At 43.2% G+C, this 19,886-nt stretch overlaps 1 protein-coding gene across 1 annotated transcript in view; it reads left to right on the plus strand.

The window, feature by feature from the left end:
- The first annotated feature begins 16,872 nt into the window (after positions 1-16,872).
- Positions 16,873-19,886, plus strand: part of TMEM233 (transmembrane protein 233) — a 29,878-nt gene continuing 26,864 nt past the window's right edge. The window contains exon 1 of the mRNA XM_061170168.1: positions 16,873-17,058. Coding sequence (XP_061026151.1) covers positions 16,873-17,058 — 186 coding nt within the window. The remainder of the gene's footprint in view (positions 17,059-19,886) is intronic.

The raw sequence follows: 19,886 nt of genomic DNA on the forward strand, positions 1-19,886 counted from the left end.
CCTTATCCCTTTCATGAGTTTAGATTTGGATCATGGCTACTCTTAAGCTTCATCCTCTAACTTGAAGCATCCCAGTGGTTCTAGCTTATCTCATGCCACCTCAAGTCCTCTCGATAAAAATAACTTTGTCCTTTTTGCATTCCCAGTACTTAACACTTAGTGAGCACTTATCATGTGTCAGGTGCCCTGCTAAGCACTGGACATGCATTGCCTCCTTTAATCCCTAACAACCTTGTTAGGGATGTTATCATTTTACAGGCAAGAAAACTGAGGCTCAGGGAGACTGGATGACTTGTTCAAAATCACTAAAGAAAGAAGTGGGAGAACAGAAATTTGACTTGTCCAGGCATGCGCCATGCTACTTTTGGCCGCAGTCTATTGGCTACCCTTCTCCCCCACATGATGTACATGACCCTTGACCTAGCTCAGTTCCTAAAATCATGGTGGATCTCAGGGAGTCCTCAGGCTCTTCTAAGGGACCTTTCAGTTCTGCCAGTTTACTGGTTCCAAATGCCATTTGGGACCAGAGCCAGGTTGACTTCGTCTGAGTCTCAAGGGAGGATTTCTTTTTTTAAAAAATAGAGATGCTAGGATTTGAACCCAAGGCTAAAAATCATCTGCCTCTTTTGGAAAGCTCCCCCAGGTGATTCTGGTAAGCAGCAAAGAAGAGGTCAGGTTTATCCAGCCTGAGCTTCCTGATATAAGCAGCCTGTGCCAGGAAACTTTCAGAAGTGGAGAGATTATCACATACCAGTTTGATAGTCCTAGTATTTGGAACCTTCTTTCTTCTTTGCCTGAACTCTGCTCTTCCCAAACTTTGGTTGCCTGAAGAAATGAGGTCATCCAGTGTCAACCAATAATACCATATGGTTGAAAATTCTTATAGCTGATAAACAATTTCACATCCCATTTCCTAGAACTGTGCTGCTTTGTTCTGGTTTTTGTTAGGAAAAAAAAAAAAACACAAGCAAACACAGCACCTCAGAGTGCAAATCATAAAACAAAAGAAAAGCATGTGTGCCTCACTATATCCGCTTTGCAAAAAGATCAAAGGTACAGAACGAAGAGAAGGAAGTGGAAAGAGGAACAGAGGAGGAAGAAGTCGATGGGGATAGAAAGAGAAAGAAGAAAGATTAGGTCAAATATGGGCTCTACTGACTGTAGTTCTGAATTTTTAAAACCCACTTTTCACTCTTACTCAAAAGAAACATAGAGAAAATTTTCCCTTACCAAGAGTGTGTTGTACCTTCATTGGCCCAAAAGATCCAGGAAAGTTTTAATCCTTAATGCACAAAAATTCCCCAAGAGCCCAAGAAGAGCTTTTTTGCTGGATTGTGATAGAAAGCCCACTCCTTTATGTATAATTGAAGACGTTTAGGGCAGCAATACAACCCTTCCTGCTTATGCACAGACTCCAAACCCTCGCTAATGTGCAGCTATCTCAGGAAGCTCTCTGAAGCAATTAAAAATGGTTATTCTGCTGCCTAGGAAGAGTCTGAGCTCATCCTAGCCTTTGCATGGATTGTAACAACACATTAAGGAGTTATTCACTTCACTTGTACTCATTCTACAAACTTTTCTCAAACTGTGATTGCTAAACATGTAGGTAAGGCTCATTACATTTTTTTTTTTCAAAATAACACAAATAGTGAAGATTGTTTTTGATAAGCATTTCCTCTTAATTTATCCAGTTGATTTCTAATTTGCCAAGTGTAGGAGGTAAAATTATATTATGTGTGGTCTCTACCCCCTCAGGAAAATTTTGCTTCTGAAATCTTAATGCTGGAAACTTCATCTTCCACATAGGAAACCTAATTTAATTCATAGCAAATGTGGTACTGAATGGAGTGTTATTTTGCCTTTCATCTGTGATATACATAAGTCTCCAAAAATGGAAGGAAAAAATTGGTTACCTCATTAGGCTGTGTAGTTCAGAGCAGTGTTATTCAACGCGTGATCTACAGTCCAGCAGCACCAGCAGGACCTAATATTTTGTAGAAATAAAAAACACTGCTTTAGAGCAGTGATACCCAGTTGGAGGAATTTTTGCCTCCGAGGAGGCATTGGAGACATTTTTGGTTGTTACAGTTGGGGGTGAGGATGCCGTCGTATTCTAGTGGGTAGAGGTCAGGGATGCTGCTCAGCATCCTCTGTGGCACAGGACCGTCCCCACAGCAAAGAATTATCTGACCAAAAATGTCAGTAGTGCGGCTCTTGAGAAACTCTGATTAAAGGAGAGTGAGTTGGAAATAGTAGGGTGGGGGTGGGGAAAGTAAAAATAAAGTGTTTCAAGATGATAAATAATAGAAGTAAAAGAGAAAGAGAAACATTGGCAAAAGAGTCATGGAACTTGGGCTCTGATCATGGGGACTTTGTGCCCTTAGGGAAGTCATTTACCCTCTCTCAATTTCATTCTACACATTTTATAAAATGTGGGAAAAGAGGGAAAGGATTGAGCCAAAAGAATGGGATTATTATCCCTAAGGTTCTTTTCAGATAGATGCATTATACCTTAGGCAGTATTTCCCAAACTTGAGTAATCCATAGACCACCATCACTACGTTTGCCGTATCTGAGTGTCATCTTCGCTATTTAAATTTTTACTTTAATTAACATGTTTTCTATTTTTAAGATACATATATATTTAATTTTATTTATATTTTATTTTTGGCTGCGTTGGGTCTTCGTTGCTGTGCGTGGGCTTTCTCTAGTTGCGGCGAGCAGGGGCTACTCTTCGTTGCAGTGCGCGGGCTTCTCATTGCGGTGGCTTCTCTTGTTGTGGAGCATGGGCTCTAAGTGCGCGGGCTTCAGTAGTTGTGGTACGCGGACTCAGTAGTTGTGGCTCATGGGCTGTAGAGTGCAGGCTCAGTAGTTGTGGCACACGGGCTTAGTTGCTCTGCGGCGTTTGGGATCTTCCCGGACCAGGGCTCGAACCTGCGTCCCCTGCATTGGCAGGCAGATTCTTAACCACTGTGCCACCAGGGAAGCCCCCAAGATATATTTTTAAAGGAAATGCTATGTCACTATCATTAATTTATAGCCACTTCTACTTGTCTTAACTGGAAGTAAACACCATTAAAAGAAAACAATGTTATTAAAGTCTAGCTAGATACCATTGCCTTGCCAAGACTTAGAGCCTGAGGACAGACCTGTCTCAGTTAAACGGGACATTAATGAGGGTTTGAGGAGTTAAAGGCTTGTTAGCACCAAACTGCAACCCTCTGTATCTCCTTATATGATTTTATATTTACACCAGGGATGCATCTACACTGTGGAAGACGGTGGCATAGCAATTGAGAGGGCAAACTTTGGAAGCAGATCCATTTGGGTCCCAGACTTAACTCTGTGATTCACTGGCTGTGAGATGTTGGGCCAGTGGCTTAACCTTGCCAAGCCCCAGTTCCTCACTGGGAGTTAATAATAGGACCTAGGGTATTATGGTAGGCAGCTTCTCAGGTGGCCCCCAAGGGTCTCCACCTTCAAGCATTTATGCTTTTGTATATCCCCTCCCCTTGAGTGTGTGCTGGATCTAGTGACTACTTGTAACCAATAGCGTACAGCTATAATGATGATGGTGTGTCACTACCGAGATTAGGTTGCAAAAAGACTCTCTTTCTCCCTCTCTCTCTCTCCCTCCTTCTCTCCCTCTCTCTCTCTCTCTCTTCCGTCTTCCCTCTTATTCTGGAGAAACAAGCTGCCATATCAACAGCCAGCAAGGACATAAGGCCAACCAACAGCCATCTGAATGAGCTTGGAAGTGAATTGCCCCCCAGTCAAGCCTTGAGATGGCTAGAGCCCCAGCCTGTGAGACACTGACAGTTTATCTATCTAAGCTACACCCAGATTCTTGACCCATAGGAACTGTGACATAATACATATTTATGAGATAATATATATTTGTTGTTTTAAGATGCTAAATTTTTAAATAATTTGCTATGCAGTAATAGATAACAAATATAGTTATCATGAGGGTTATACAAGATAATGGCCTTCCATTCAGGGGAGAAATCCTACTGGAAATATTGTGGAGGAAATCCACAATAGCTGCTAGCATTGGCTAACCAATTTCATTATAAATATGAATGGACAACCAAAGCTCCCCAGACATGAGAACTAAGATGAGAGTAGCACAACTGACCTACGATGAAAAGAAAGTATAAAAGAAAACATCCTTAAAATTATTAGTATCTTCAGAGAGATTCAAGAAGATATTCATTTTTAAATAATAATAATAGTAATAATAATTACAGGCTCCAATCATTCTGAAGATATCTGTAAATAAGAAGGAGCTCTTAGAAATTTAAAATGTTACTACCTAAAATTTTTTATGTAATGGACAGCCAGGAAAAATTTTGAGAAAGTCTACCAGAACGTAAGGAGAAAAAGAGATGCAACGGAGGGCATTTTGCTAAGAGACATAAAGGTACAACCCAGGAGATTCAAAGTTCATCTAATAAAATGTCCCAAAAATGAGAATAGAAAATGCAAATGAGGAAATAAGAAATATAGAAACATCATCTTGATACATGCAGGAAAAGCATTCAATAAATCCAACACTTAATGATTTTTAAAATACTATTGAAAACTTTAACGCAATAAAGGATATCTATCCCCCCACCAAAAAAATAAATAAATAAAACTAGAGCAACTGATTGTAAGACATTACTCTGAATTACCTAGGTTTACTGAAGTCTATTTTGGTCAAACCTGAATGATACACATGTAAAGTTATACTTTAAATTTCTTGTAAAACGTAACTTTCATAAAAAGAATTGATTAACATTTTCTTTAAAAATCTACCACAAACAGGTTTATTGATGAAACTCTAGGCACATCGCCGTTAGCGTCAGGAACAATAACAATAAAACTTGCTAGTTACAATCAAAATTGTCATTGAGATCTTAACCACTCCAATAAGATGAGAAGAATAAATGATGTTTAAGAAAAAGAGAGGAAAAAAATCTACAACCAATATGATTAACTATAGAGAAAATACAAGAGGATCTATAGGTCAATTATTAGAGCCAATAAGGAAGTTCAGCAAGGTTATTGTGTAAAATAAATATCAGTAAAATTTCCATATCCCAAGGACTACCAGTGAGAAAATGCAAAAAAAAAAAAAAAATGTCCTATTCAAATAGCAACAAAAAATGTAATGTACCTAGAAATAGAAGGCCTTTATGAAGAAAATTATAAAACATTATAAAAATACCTAAAAGAAGTCCTAAATAAGTATAAATTAGAGAAGACTTGGAAATGTTATCATTTTTTTGGTCCCTATCCATGTAATATATGTGCATTATGGGTTTCAAGAGACTTATTTAAAAGTGAATATGAATTGTCTATGCCAATTTTGCAAAAAAAAATGATGAGGAGGGTTCACCCTACCATATTTTACCGCATCATACAAACTCATAGCAATAAAAACCATGAATTGCTGGTGTAGGAACTGGCTATCAAACAAATCCATAATCATAAATGATTTGGGGAAACTAGCTCATTATTTGGACAAAAATGAAAGTGGATCCCTACCCACACCTTTACAAGGACCTCCAAATTCCTTGAGGACCTAAATGTCAAATGTAGAACTAGAAATCTAATGTAAGAAATTGTCAGAGAATATTTTTGTAGCCTCTAAATGAAGACGGACTTATTAAATGAAATCCAAAGTATCATGCCGTAAGTGGAAAACTGGTAGTTCTGAGAACGTCAAAATTAAAGGTTCCTGTTTTAAAAAAAAAAAAAAATCACATAGTTAACAGGTAGATTGTAACCTGAGAGAAGGTGCTTGCAACATATAAAACTGACAAGGGATTAACATCTAGAAAATAAAAGAAACAATTAAAATCAGTAAGAAAATATGTAAACTCCAAAAGAAAAATTCAGAAAAGGATACTGACAGGCAATTTGCAGATGGGGAAGCCTGAATGGCTGACAGTGAAATGAAGAAAGGCCCAATCTCACTAGTAACCAAAGAAATGCACATGGAAACTATAAGGTACTGCTTTACTCCCATTGGACTGGCAAGTAAGGTAATAACAGGAATCTTAATCCATTGCTGTTGGGAATGTAAGTAGGTACAGTCATTCCAAACTGGCAGTATTTAGTGAAAGTAAATCTGTGTATGCCCTAGGACTTAGCAGCCCCTCCCCTGAACATATATACTCTATGGAAACTCTCACACACAACCAGAAAGTGACGTATATAAGGATGTGTATTGCAACATTGTTCGTGTAGTAGGGAGCTAAAGACCACTAGATGTCCATCAATGCTGGAAATGTAACAATAAACTATACAGGTTTATGCTTTGGAATACTGTGCAGCAGTTCAAAGGAATTAGCTAGAAGTAGAAACAGCAGCATAAATACATCTGAAAATCATGATGTTACTTTTAAAAAGTAGGAAACAACTATTTCTGTTGTTTGTATCATTTAAACACATATTCACACAAAATAATATCCATTTTACAGTGATACACATGGATCCAGGCACATACATCAAACACATTTGAGTGTGTGTCTAAGGTGAGGGCAAGTGGGAAAGACATGGAAGGGGAGTGAGAATATGAGAATGGAGGGGTCAACAAATAAAACAAGGGCAGTGCCTTGAATGGGCCAGTTATGATACATTAAATGAACAGAAGTGTGTTATTAACTCTACCCTCTGCACTTGAGATCAAAAAACACATTTCACAAGGAAGAACAAAGGGCCAAGAATACCCAAGAGAATTCTGAAGAAGGACAGCAAGGTAGTTGGGTTTGTCTTATCAAATATCAAGGTGTTTTATAAAGCTGTAGCAAGTAAGGCAGGTGCAGTAGAAACAAATCCCAGGACGACATCTGTGCAGTGGACATGAAAACAAATGGCTCAAATTAGAACAGGAAGGGACTTCCCTGGTGGCGCAGTGGTTAAGAATCTGCCTGCCAGTGCAGGGAGCACGGGTTCGATCCCTGGTCTGGGAAGATCCCACATGCCGCAGAGCAACTAAGCCCGTGCGCCACAACTACTGAGCCTGTGCTCTAGAGCCCTCACGCCGCAACTGCTGAGCCTGCAGGCTCTAGGGCCCGTGTGCTGCAACTACTGAAGCCCGTGCACCTACAGCCCGTGCCCCGCAATGAGAAGCCACCTCAATGAGAAGCCCGTGCACCGCAACAAAGAGTAGCCCCCGCCCCCCGCAACTAGAGAAAGCCGACGTGCAGCAACAAAGACCCAATGCAGCCAATAAATAAATAAATAAATGTGAACCAGGGAATTGAATGATGTGTGGCCTCATCTGCCAGCTTGCACATCAACAATAGCTTGGTTTAAATTTCAGTCTACTAACAACAACCTACTGTATAGCACAGGGAACTATATTCAATATCTTCTAATAACCTATAATGAAAAAGAATATGTACATGTATATATGTATAATTGAATCACTTTGCTGTACACCTGAAACTAACACAACATTGTAAATTAACTACGTCAATTAAAAAAAATTAGAACAGGAAGTCGGGGTCTTAAAAAATAGGTAAATCATTTAATATATTGTCACAGAATCCAGATGAACTTGATGAAATGGGATGGCATATAATAAAAGTAACAATAGTATATGGTTATGTTATATCCTCTCCCCTCCAAAGCCTCCCTCCACCCAGTTTTTATTAATTATATCTTCTTTGAAGAACACAACTATAATAACACAGGATTAAGTTCTTCTCTATAAGTCCAGTCACACAACTTGATTCTGCAGTAAATGATATTTATGTAACACTTTTGAAACTATCAGTTGATGATTTCAATTTAACTTGTAGAAAAGCCTCAAAGAATTAATTTCTCTTTATGATATAGAACAAAATGTAAATGTTATCAGCATTGATGATGTACACATAATGGCAGAGAGCAGTTAGGAGGTAAAATGACTTGGGCCTTGCTCTTTAGAAGAGCAGAGGACAGGTGTACAACCTCTGAGTGGAAGTTGGTGCCTTAGGGAAAGTGTCTGTCGTTATTTCAACCAGTGGAATATGGTACAGAAGCTCAGAGGCAAAAAGACAAGAGGGCAGGGAAGAGGGGCTTCAGAGAACCAAAGAGCAAAAACATCCAGAAAAGATGAGAATGCGTGCTCTCCGCTGTGGTTGAAGGATAGCAGGGATCCAGTCCACAAGAGTTCCTGGAACTCACGTGACCCCCAAGTCCGGCTGCTTTTGCTTCAGAGTATTTCAGAAACCACAAGTAGGAGTGTGGAAAGGAAAAAAGTTCCATCTTCAAATTTGAAGCACTTAAAATCAGTTATGAATAACCCATTTTTAGGGTTACAGAGATTTGGTCATTCACAAGGCAACTGAAGCACTTTACAGTCAGTCCACTAGAGGCCCTGAAGTAGAGATGGTCACAGCCATTTCCCAAGATACTTGTTGAATTATGTCCCTTTGGAGAGAGTATGTCCAGTTCACCTCAATTCCTCCTTTCTCTAAGGGGTGTGTGTGTGTGTGTGTGTGTGTGTGTGTGTGTCTGTCTGTCTGTCTGTCTGTCTGTCTGTCTCCAAGCACTTTCTCATCCAGAGCCTCTGCTCATGCTGTTCCTCCTGCCTGGTGGGATTATACCCTGCTCCTACTTCTCATGTTACAGGTCTCAACTTAAATGTTAACTTCTGAGTGAGGCCTTCCTTGACCATTCTTCTAAGTAAGTCCTTTGCTATTATCTGTCTGTCCACTCATATTTATTAAACACTTTGTGCCAGGCTGTTTATTCTCTAGATATAAAACTGTGACCAAATAAAGGCCCTGACCTCAAAGAGCATTTTGAAATAACTTGTTCGCTTTTTTTCTAGAGGGAGGGGCTCTCTTCCCCATAGAACAAAGGTTCTATGAGGGCGTGGACAGGTCTGTTTAGCTCATCATTATATGCACCCCCAGCACACATGACAGTACAAGGCATCCATTTGTCACAGGGTTTGTGAATGAATCAAGGAGTAGATGACTTCTTCACTACATTGGCCACCAACTGACTGGAACCCTAGACCTGAGCTAAGCCAGATTCTCTCTCCCAAGAGTTTAGAATTTGATCCATAGACACAGACAGACAAGAAGAAACTGACTCCAATGGTAAGGTCCCTAGATCTGCCCTAGTTCCTGCCTGTCCCAAGGCATGGTTGTCTAACTCTTTTTGGAGCTCATGAAACAAATCTTCCTTCCAATAAATTTCCCAAAGTCAATTTTAATCGTTCTCTGTATCTAGCAACTCATTAATGCAACTGATCAGCACAAAAGAACATTAATCAGCTCACATCAAAATCTGGCTTCAGTGGCTTCCTGTTGTTTTAGAATAAAATCCAGACTCCTTACCAGTGCTGGAAAGGTCCTACATGGTCTGGCCCTGCTTACCTCTCCTACCCTCACTGGGCTTCTTTCTGTTTCTTAAGCAACCTGAGTTGTTTTCCACCTCAGGGCCTCTGCACATGCTATTCCCATTACCTGGAATGTTCTTCCCTCAGCTCTTCAAATGTCTGGCTTCTCCTTAGCCATCTCCACTCAAATGTCACCTCCCCAAAGAGACCTTCTAAGTCAGTCTTGGACCCAGCACTCCTCAACTGACACATTCACATTAGAACATTAGAGGAAGGACTATTTACAAAGGTGTGGAGAACAATAGTGCAGTACCCCGGGAACAAAAGAGGGGTTGGTACCCCTCTTAGGTCTGAAGGGAAGAAAGCAGGGGCTGTCTGGAATCCAAAAAGAGAGTTCCATGGAGAGGGCTGCCCCCAGAGGGGCTTTGACCTTCTGTCCAGTGATTCACCAGCTCAAGGCAACCAAGCTCAAGCAAGGAGAGAGCCCTGGAGGAAAATGACCTGAAATCATTCTCCTCTCTCCCTCTGTTCTCCTGCCAGGATTCCCTGTTGACCAAACCCATCTGAAACCAGAGGCAAGGAAGCCTATTGAAATGGAACAGGAGTTGGCAAACTTTTTCTATAAAGCTCCAGATGGTAATATTATCAGCTTCAGGGGCCATGCAGTCTCTGTCATAACTACTCAACTCTGATATGGTAGCATGAGAAAAGGCATGGACAATACATAAATGAATGGGTGTGGTTGTGTTTCAATACAACTTTATTAACAAAAACAAGCAGTGAGCCATATTTGCTTGGGCTGGATGTAGAACATTCAGGATAATCTACGGGGTCAGAGGACAGGGTGGAAAAACGTGGGGAGTGGCTCTAGGGTTCAACAGAATGTATCTAGCATCGCTTCTCCGCTACCCCATCTAAAATACTCCACTCCCCTCACAGATACAGAGAACAAACTAGTAGTTACCAATGGGGAGAGGGGAGGGGCAAGATAGGGGTAGGGAATGAAGACGTTCAAACTACTACCTATAAAATAAATAAGCTACAAGGATATATTGTACCAAACAAGGAATATAGGCAATATTTTATAATAACTCTAAGTGGAGTATAATCTGTAAATATTCTGAATCACTATGTTGTACACCTGAAACTTATATAACATTGTAAATCAACTGTACCTCAATATAATAATAGTTTAAAATAAAAAAATTTAATTAAAAAAATACTCCACTCTCCCAAGTCACTATCACATTATCCTGTTTTATTGCCTTCCTTACAGATTGTAAGTATCTTATTTGTTTGTCCATCAGAGTAGGGATCATGGCTCTCTTGTTTGCCACTGTATCCCCAGCACCCGAAATAGTGCCTGACATATGGTAGCTTCTCAAATAAATATTCTTGAGTGAATAAGAAGACTTAACTGACAAAGTGTGATACAGGTTGACAAAACCAGAACATCTGGTCTCCTTAACTCAGGTGCACCAAATGATACACTCCAAACATAGACACTCAGCTCTCCCTCTCTAGCCGACATGTAGGTGCAATCCTTGTCTACTCCTCTTCAGTCTTCCTAATACCCACCAGATCAAGCCTGCTCAGCTGTCACCCCTAGCACCTCCACCACCCATTACTCCAGGTTGCCATTCCACGGGTCAGTTTTCAGCCTTTCAGACCCTAATCTGGTTTGCAGTCCAGATTCTTTGGAAATGATTCTGCTTCAGGAGACCTCTCCTGCAAACATGGCGAGACACGTGCAAGTCCCCACGCGGCAAGGGAAGGAGAACGCTTTTATAGAGGGGAAGAGGCAGTGGGAGGGCTCTAGTAAACAAAGAGTCCATGGCTTGTCATTGGCTGAGTCCTTGCCAGGAAAAAAGAGGAATCTTTCTTCTTCCTGTTGGGCACTGTTATCATCACAGGGCATGAGGGCTCCCCCTTCCGGTCTCCCAACTCTATTTAGTTGAATTTTCTGTTTATTAATTTTTTATAGCAGGTTCATCCACGAGTTGCAGAGTATAGTCCAAAACACAGCATTTTCTATACATATATACACATACATATGTATGTGTATATATCATTATTATATATAAATATATATAAAATGATGGGGTGGATACAGTTCTTCTCTGGTACAATGGAGGATGAATGGGGAAAAGATTTTTAAGTCAGAGAGTTTGTGTTTTATGCCCCTCCATCTTCAAGTGGTTTCATTAAAAGGTGTTGTGGTTTAAAAAATTAACAGGACAGAATCTGTTTCACCCTCATACTCCCTCTCCCCTGTTTTGCTCTTTTTTCCCCTTTGTGAGCGGATCAAAATTGTTGGAAATTGGAAACGTAAATGGTTTTCTAATAATATTAGCCAAAAAAACACTTCTTTTGTAGCAAACCCCTGAGACCACAGCAGTTACTTTATGACTGCTAAATCCTGGTAGTTGAGACTAACACAGAATTTGGCAGCAAATGTACTTGACTTCTTACCATTCCTAAAGATCTGGAACCTTTCTCTTGCATTTTCACAGATCAGCAGGTTCTCAATATCTCTCTCTCTCTCTTCCCCCTCCCTCCTTCCCTCTCTCTTTCCCTCCTTCCCTCTCCCTCCCTTCCTCTATTATGGAATCCTAGATACAACTAACATCAAAAAGCATACATTCAACATCACCCCATTGAATATTGTAGATCTAGGGATCCATTTGGCATTGAGAAGTTGTTCTTTGAATCCATCTCATTTCATCTCATTTGAATCATTTCATTTCTGTAGTCCGTTGAATCTGTGATTGTTTCCTTGGCCTACATTTTAATTTTACCTTTGGTACATACCTTATAATATAATTTCTCAACCAGCAAGTCTGTTTTCTTTGCCTTTCAAAGACAGATGTCTACCCTGTAAAATCATGAGTCATAAAGAAACGATCACAAATGCTGATAACTGGGTACAAAAGATGTCCATCACAGCATTTTTCATGTTTTGTGTAACAACAGAAACCCACTAAAAATAACCTAAATAGCTAATTATCAGGGAATGGTAACATAATAATCCATCTAATTAACAGGAAATGATGCAGATTATGAAAATATCTGCAAAGAACGTTAATAGTGATATAACATGTAGAAAGAGGATTAGAAGGAAATATTCCCTTATTTTCATGGTGGTTAACACTGGATGGTAGGGTATAGGTGATATCTCGTCTTATTTACGCTTTTATTCATTTTCCAACTTTTCTAGAATGAAGGTATATCACTTTTACATTTGGAAGTAAAACTTTTTTCAAAGGTCAAAAAGGGTAAGTTGCTACATCAGGATCCAGAAAGCTAGAGTGAGTTTTTTTCCCTCTCCTACACTGGCCATTAGGAAGTCACTTTCTCCTCTCCTTTTAAAAGAGGGAAGGTATTGCCACATTATTAAGCAGTCAGCCAGTAGGGTTCATTCAAGAGCAATAAATTGACCTCTCAAGAGAAAATTAGTGAAGCTCAGGAAATTAGAGCTAGAAACCCCTACTGAGTGGTCTAATGCATCCCTCAAGAATCAACGCCATATACATTGCACTTTCTGGTATGGGCACTTTCTTTTCAATCTAATTGTAAATGTTTCAAGTGATTGCAATTTCACTGCTGTATTTTAGACCGGTCAACAAACTATTAATCCATCTTCCCTGAGCAGAATATAATAACTCCAGCAAACTTCAGAGATGTCAAACTACCTCTCTTGCCTGGACCTGCTAGCTGAACAAGTATCTTACACCTGGTTCAAATCCTGGCACCTCCACTCAGCTATAAGGCCTTACACAAGACAGTTTACCTATCTGATCCTAGGTTTCCTCAGCTGTAAAAAGGAAACCTCTCCACATACCTTACAAATGGTGCTGTAGGAATTGAATGAGATGATGCATCTAGGGAATGCATTGAGTGCACACAGTAGGTACTCAGTAAATGTTTGGTGATTCCAGAGTGTTGGACCAGTGTTGAACAATTGTTTTCCTGACAGAGGAGATGGGCTATGCTGAGTCAACAACCCCTTTTTTGTGTATTTCCCTGGATGACACAAGTGGGTTGGAGTGGATGGTGCAGTTCATGACCCTGAAACAGCAAAATTCCATTTGGTACCCAATCCTTGGGCTTAGTCACACCAACTAATATCACCAGACTCACATCACAAATATGGCTCATACAGCCCCCACTGGAGCCTTTTCATGGTTGATAGGAGCTGCAACTAGAACACTGGCCATGGGGATGGGAAAAAAAGGATGGAGTGAAGAGTCATGTTTGAGATGGAATCAGTAGGGTGTGATGAATTGTTCATGTAGAAGCTGAAGGAAAGAGAATAATAATGCCCTCCAAGCTCCTAACTTGGATGACTACATGCACAGTTTATTGAGTCAACAAATATCTACTGAACACCTACTAAGAGCCAGGAACTGGGCACGAGGAACACCACAGTGAACAAAACAAACAAAAATCTCTGCTTTTGTGAGTTTAACTTCTAGTGGGAGAGACAGACAAATAGTAAACAAATAAATAAGACAATTTCTGGTTGTGGTAATGTAGTGAAGGAAATAAATAGGATGAAAGGATGGAGAATAAGATTATGGAAACCTGCTTTAGATATGATGATCAGGGAAGGACTCTCTCAGGAGGTAAATACATGAGGTGATGGGTTCTGAAAGATGAGAAGGAGACAACAGGTGAAGAGAGGGAGGGACACATTCCAGGAAGAAGGAATAGCAGGTCCAAGACCTTGGGATAGGAAAAGGCTAGGTGTACTCCTTGAGAAAAGAAAAGGAAAAAAAAAAAGGCCTATGAAACTGGGCATAGTGAGGGGAGAGGATTGGCTGGAGAGGAGGTTAGAGAAATGGGCGGGACCCATTAGCCAAGAACCAAGCCTTGAGAAGCAGGTTCTTGGGGAGGACACTTTACCTTTGACATGCTGAGTTTGAGGCACCAGAGGCAACCTAAAAACTAAAGATCCAGACCTACATCCTGCAAACTAGAGACAGTATTGGGATTTGGGAAAATGTTCCGTTCCATCAAAATCACTGGGGAGTGTTCTAAAAATACGGACTTCTCAGGCATTCAAAATACAGATTTCTGGGGTGCCACCCTGGGAAATTCTAATTCAAGTAGATCTTGGTCAAGATCAGGAAATCATTTTTCAGTTCTCCCAGGTAATTCTGATCCATTCATTCAAGAACTATTGCTTGCATTCCTAGTATGTACCAGGACAATTCTAAGTGCTGGAGATACAGACCTGAACAGGTTACAGAGCTTATAGTCTCAAGAAAGAACAGACAGCAAACAAGTAGACAAATAAATTACAATAGTGATACATGTCACCCCCCCAAAAAAGCAGGTAAAATGTATGATAATTACGGGGACCTACACTAGATAAATCTAAAGAGCTCTCTGTCTCTCTGAGGAAGTGACATTTCAGTTGACAGCTGAGGAATAAGAAGGAGCAGCCATGTGACAGTCTTGAGGAACACCATTCCAGGCAGAGGGAACAGCCAAGGCAAAGGCTTGGTTGAGAACTCAGTAGATGAATCTGATTCTTTGGCTTATTCCCACTTGATTAACCAACCAAAATGGGGGAGAAGGCATGGTGGGAAAGGTACTGTTGTACTGTTCCATCATTTTTTTAATCATTTTTAAAAACTGAAGTACAGTTAATTTACAGTGTTGTTTCAGGTGTACAGCATAGTGATTCAGATAGATATGTAGATAGATAGATATCCCTTTTCAGTATCCATTATAGGTTATTACATGATATCGAATATAGTTCCCTGTGCTATACAGTAGGTCCTTGTTATTTATCTATTTTATATATAGTAGTGTGTATATGTTAGTCCCAAATTCTTAATTTATCTCTCTCTCCCCACCCCACCCCTGCTATCCCCTTTGGGAACCATAAGTTTGTTTTCTATATCTGTGAGTCTATTTCTGTTTTGTAAATAAGTTCATTTGTATCTTTTTTTAGATTCCACATATAAGTGATGTTTCATCTTTATATGTTCACCCAGCAAGCTATGCTAAGCACAATACCAGATACTGTACCAAGGGCTGGCACAAAGATGAGCAAGACAGTTCCCTGTCTCAGGGAGTTTGCAGTCCAGTGAGGGAGGTAGATATTCAAATCACTATGGCCCATGAAATGAGTGAGAGCATCCCAGATAATCAATTCATGTTCTGAGAAAGCCAAGCAGATGAGTAATACTTTCTCATCTCATTTCTCCATATGATGGTGTGAGCAACTGTTTTTGAGACTGTACACGCTAAGATTATTTGCATTTCTTTGTGACCCTGCCAGCTCAGACTATCTGGATTTTTCATGAAATATTCGCAACAATGGATATTGGGTTTGAGATACTGTATAACGACTATATTTGGAGAAAATATCATCCTAATAATAGCTAACATTTATTGAGCACTTAGAATCACATGGCTTGACATGCAATCTCATAGTCTTTACAACATCCCTATAAGGCAGAGTCTCTCATTATTCCACCTTTTTTGGATGAAAAACTCAGAGCTCAGTCAGGTGAGGGAATTTTCCTGAGGTCATTCAACTCAGATGTGATGATTTCCCAGCTCTATCTGGGTTCGGAGCCCCAGTTCTGGTCCATACCATCTTTCATAAATTGCTCAGATACTGGTACAATTGCTATCCTCACCCCGGTTCCCAAAGTGGATCCCTCTCTCTCCTTTCCATCCCAGTAACCACCTGGGTTGTCTACGCTAGTTAGATCTACCTGCTTCTCTCTTTCCTATAGGTGGGAAAGTGGAGCGGAGAAGGACTCCTTGTTTCCACACTTGGGAGAAAGTGGAGGGCACCGGGGCAGGCCCTGACCGGGTGGTGCCCACTGCCTGTCTCCACTCCACGCCAGTCTCCAGAGGCCCCCTGTGCAGTGTGTGAAGGGTTAGGCCCAAAACTGAGCACCTTGTTCCCTGCCCACCTGTTGAGGAAAAGAAATCAGTGGGGCTCAATGTTCAAAGTCTTAGAAGAAGGAGGATGGGGCAGGAGAAGTAAATCGTTAAAGTCAAGAGGAAGTAATAAGTCTTTGGGCACCTCGGTAGGGTTGGATGGCCAACTGGATAGAGCTGCGTTGCCTGCTGTGACGCGGAATGTATTCAAATTCAGCTGCTTAAAAAGATGAGCTGGCCATCTTCAGCCTGTAGGTCAGCCAGTCTACAATGGAGAGTCTTTGCTTTCCCTTCCCTGAGCCTCCTTTTACTCAGGACTCTTAGGTGTGAGTCTGGGTGTCTGCCTGTTGGCCCCCGGGTGTATCGTCAAGGAGTGCCTTCCCCCTGTTTCTCAGGCTGGCTGGCTCCCTGTCTCCTCCCCCGCGCCCTCGCTCCCTCCCTCCCTCTCGTGCGGAGGCTCTTGGCCTGGGTCCCTGAGGTCAGGCGGGTGCAAGTGAAGGGCGCAGGAGGGGTGAGGTTACGCCTCCCTGGAGCCCCGCGCCGCTGGCTTTTCAGCGACTCGCCAGGAGCCTGCGGCCAGAGCCCCAGACCGCGCCGACTGTGCGCTCCTCCGCCTCCCTGCACCGTGCGCCTCGCCCATGTCTCAGTACGCTCCCAGCTCGGACTTCAAGAGGGCTTTGGACAGCAGTCCCGAGGCCAACACAGAGGATGACAAGACCGAGGAGGACGTGCCCATGCCCAAGAACTACCTGTGGCTCGCCATCGTCTCGTGTTTTTGCCCCGCGTACCCCATCAACATCGTGGCTTTAGTCTTCTCCATCATGGTGAGTGAACGAAGGCCCGGAGCAGCCAGGGAGAGGAGAGACCTGGGCCGTGTAGAGCCCCTGCTGGGGACTCTTCCACTCTCCGCCCTCGGCGGCTCCCTTCCTCAGGGCCCCGCGCACGGGGGGTGTTCTGTCCTCCGCAGCCCCTGCTCACCTTTCTGGTGCTCTCCGCACTCTCCCCCCAGCCATCAGCGCCGCCACTGCGCTCCTTGTGGCTCTCAGAGCCCGGACCAAACCTCCCCCAGGCCCGCTTTCCACTTCTTCCAGCAGCGCCCGTGGTGCATTCTCTCCGTCCCGGGGAAGTTCTTCCTTGGACTTTCCCGCTTCTCTCCCGGCCTCCTCCGACATTCCTGGGCGCTCATCCGATTCTTCTCAACCCGTTTTTCTGGAGCCTCAAAGCGCGCCACCCTCGCAGGCAACAGCACACCCCGTGCCCTGAGCGCGCAGGCTCTGCGCCGCTCTTTGCCTCGCCGGTGCTCGGCCTCTCCAGCGCGCGGCACTGTCTCTGTCTTCTAGCACGGAGTCCTTTCTTTGCTGCGCCCGGAGCGCCGCCTCCGCCACTCTCTGAGGGTCCCCAGGCGATCCCCGATGTCCTCTAGACCCCTGGTCCCACACTGCAGCACGCCCTCTCCGCGGCACCAGTTCCTTCGCACTTCTTCCTACGCCAGTTCCCTCTGCTTGGCCCTCCTCGGCACCCTTTGACCCCGCTTTCCAGTGAGCCCGCCCTCCAGGCCTTTCTTGGGCTACCCCTGTGCCCCTCTCAGCAGCAGCGTGCGAGCTCACATTTTACTCCTTCTGCCCCAGCATGTCGTAGTCCCGCTCTCATTTCCGGCGCGGGGCCCTATCCCCGCCTCTCCTGGTGTCCCCCAAGGGCTCCCAGGCGCCCCTCCACCGCTGGGTCTTACGCCCTGGGAGCTCCCGGGAACCCACTGGGGGCTCGCGCGCCCCGTGCAGCTCCGCGCGCCCTCTGCGCCGGCCTCCCGAGCTGCGTGCCTGTCTCTGAGCGATCCAGTGCCCCCTTCCGAAGCTCGCCTCCGCCGCCCTCTTCCGCCCGGGTAGGAGCTCCGTGCGAACCCCACCGGGAGGGCAAGGAGCGCTCGCGAGGTCCTAACCTTATTGACTGGAGCAGCTGGCCGGGCACTGTCCCGGGACAACCCTTGCAGTGAGCTCCCTCCCCCGCCCACCCACCCACCTCGCCTGACCGAACTCTCCAGCCACAGACCCGGGAGAGTCCGGATTCAGCTCAGTAAAGATCAAGAGCCGCCGCCCCCCTCCCCCCTTCAAGCCCGCCCTCACTTGCCCCTGGGTGGTTCCGTATTCGCTTCGTGGGTACACACGAAGACCTCATTTGCACGCACAGCTTGCCCTCTCTCAGACCCCGTTTGTAGGCTATCTGCACCAGCATTCAAGCGTTCAGCCGCTGAAGTTCTGACTGCCTGGGTTCAAATCCCAGTTCCACCACGTACTAGCTAGCTGTATGCATCTCTCTTAACGTCAGTCTCTTTGTCTGTAAAATGAGAATAATCAAAGTCATATGTCTTAGGGTTGTTGTATTAATGAGATAAAGTGTGACCTGCTTGGAACAGTGCCCAGCATGGTGGTGGTATCAGATCTTTACTCACTTGTCACTTGCTGAGGGCTTCTCTGATCGCTGTTTAAAATCAAACCTCCCACAAGCTCTTGTCTCCCTTCCCCGATAGTTTTTGCCCAAAGCACTCGTCTGTGTCTGATATATTATTTCACTTATTAACATGCTTACTGTGTGTGTCCCCTCGTTAGAATAGAAGCTCTCTGAGGGCCGGGATATTTGCTTGTTGCTTGTTTTTTGTTGCTGTACCTTTACCTAGAAGAGAATCTGACAGGTGGTAGATGCCCAATAAATATTACAAAATGAATGCCTGAATGAATGAATGGTGTTAATGGGTCACAATGTCTGTTTTACTCCTGCTACTCTATCCCGTACTGGAGCCCCGGAACCACCGTGTCAGGTTCCTTTGGACCAACCAGCCAGTTTCCTCTCTTCCTCTCCCAAGATATCCGGTCTTGGGTTCTTTTTGTTTTTTGGTTTTTTTTGGCAACAAAGCAGGGGGAGGATGCAGCAGCCAAATTCTCCAGACAGCAGCAGACTCTCTGGCTGGTATTGGTGTCCACACTCTGTCCTGGTTTATTAATGAATCGACAGCCGATTTACCCCTTTCCCAGTGCCAACAAGAAAACTGCCTGCAAAGGCTCCCCGCACCCCACATTCATCTGAGATGAGCTAAAACTCCAGCGGGTGGTGACAGGTTGGACACTAATGATGCTACTTGGTGTGTCCTGGGGGGTAAGACTTGTATGTTTCGAATAGAAACCTTTTTCTGGTCCCCTCATCCCCATTCCCTCCACCAAGACTTTTTCACTAGATTTACAGCAGGAGACCATTCTATTGTCAGAAAGTAGACACTGGAGTCAGAAAGTTGACTATGGCCAAGTTCCATACCCTTTCAAAGCCTTGGTTTCTTCACCTAGAAAATGAGAATGTGAAAGGTGTTTTAAGTGGAGGCAAAACTGTTGTAAGGATAAAACAGAATAAAAGCGTGTCAAGCCACCAGCTTTGTGCTAGGTACGGGCAATAATTGTCAGACAGATGGATAGATTTGGAATCTGGAAACATCATATGCCATGTATGAAAACAAACAGAACATCAAATTAATGAAATCCAAATTCTAAAAAGAGCTTCCTACACCCTCCTCATTGCACTCCCTCTAAGGTACTGGAAGCTTTTTCCCTTTGAAACAGTGCAGATCCCGATTTGACAGGTTTCATAATAAAGACTCCAAAGTCCAAAG

Source organism: Eubalaena glacialis, chromosome 15 (assembly GCF_028564815.1).
Source record: "Eubalaena glacialis isolate mEubGla1 chromosome 15, mEubGla1.1.hap2.+ XY, whole genome shotgun sequence".
In the NCBI taxonomy this organism is placed as follows: Eukaryota; Metazoa; Chordata; class Mammalia; order Artiodactyla; family Balaenidae; genus Eubalaena; species Eubalaena glacialis.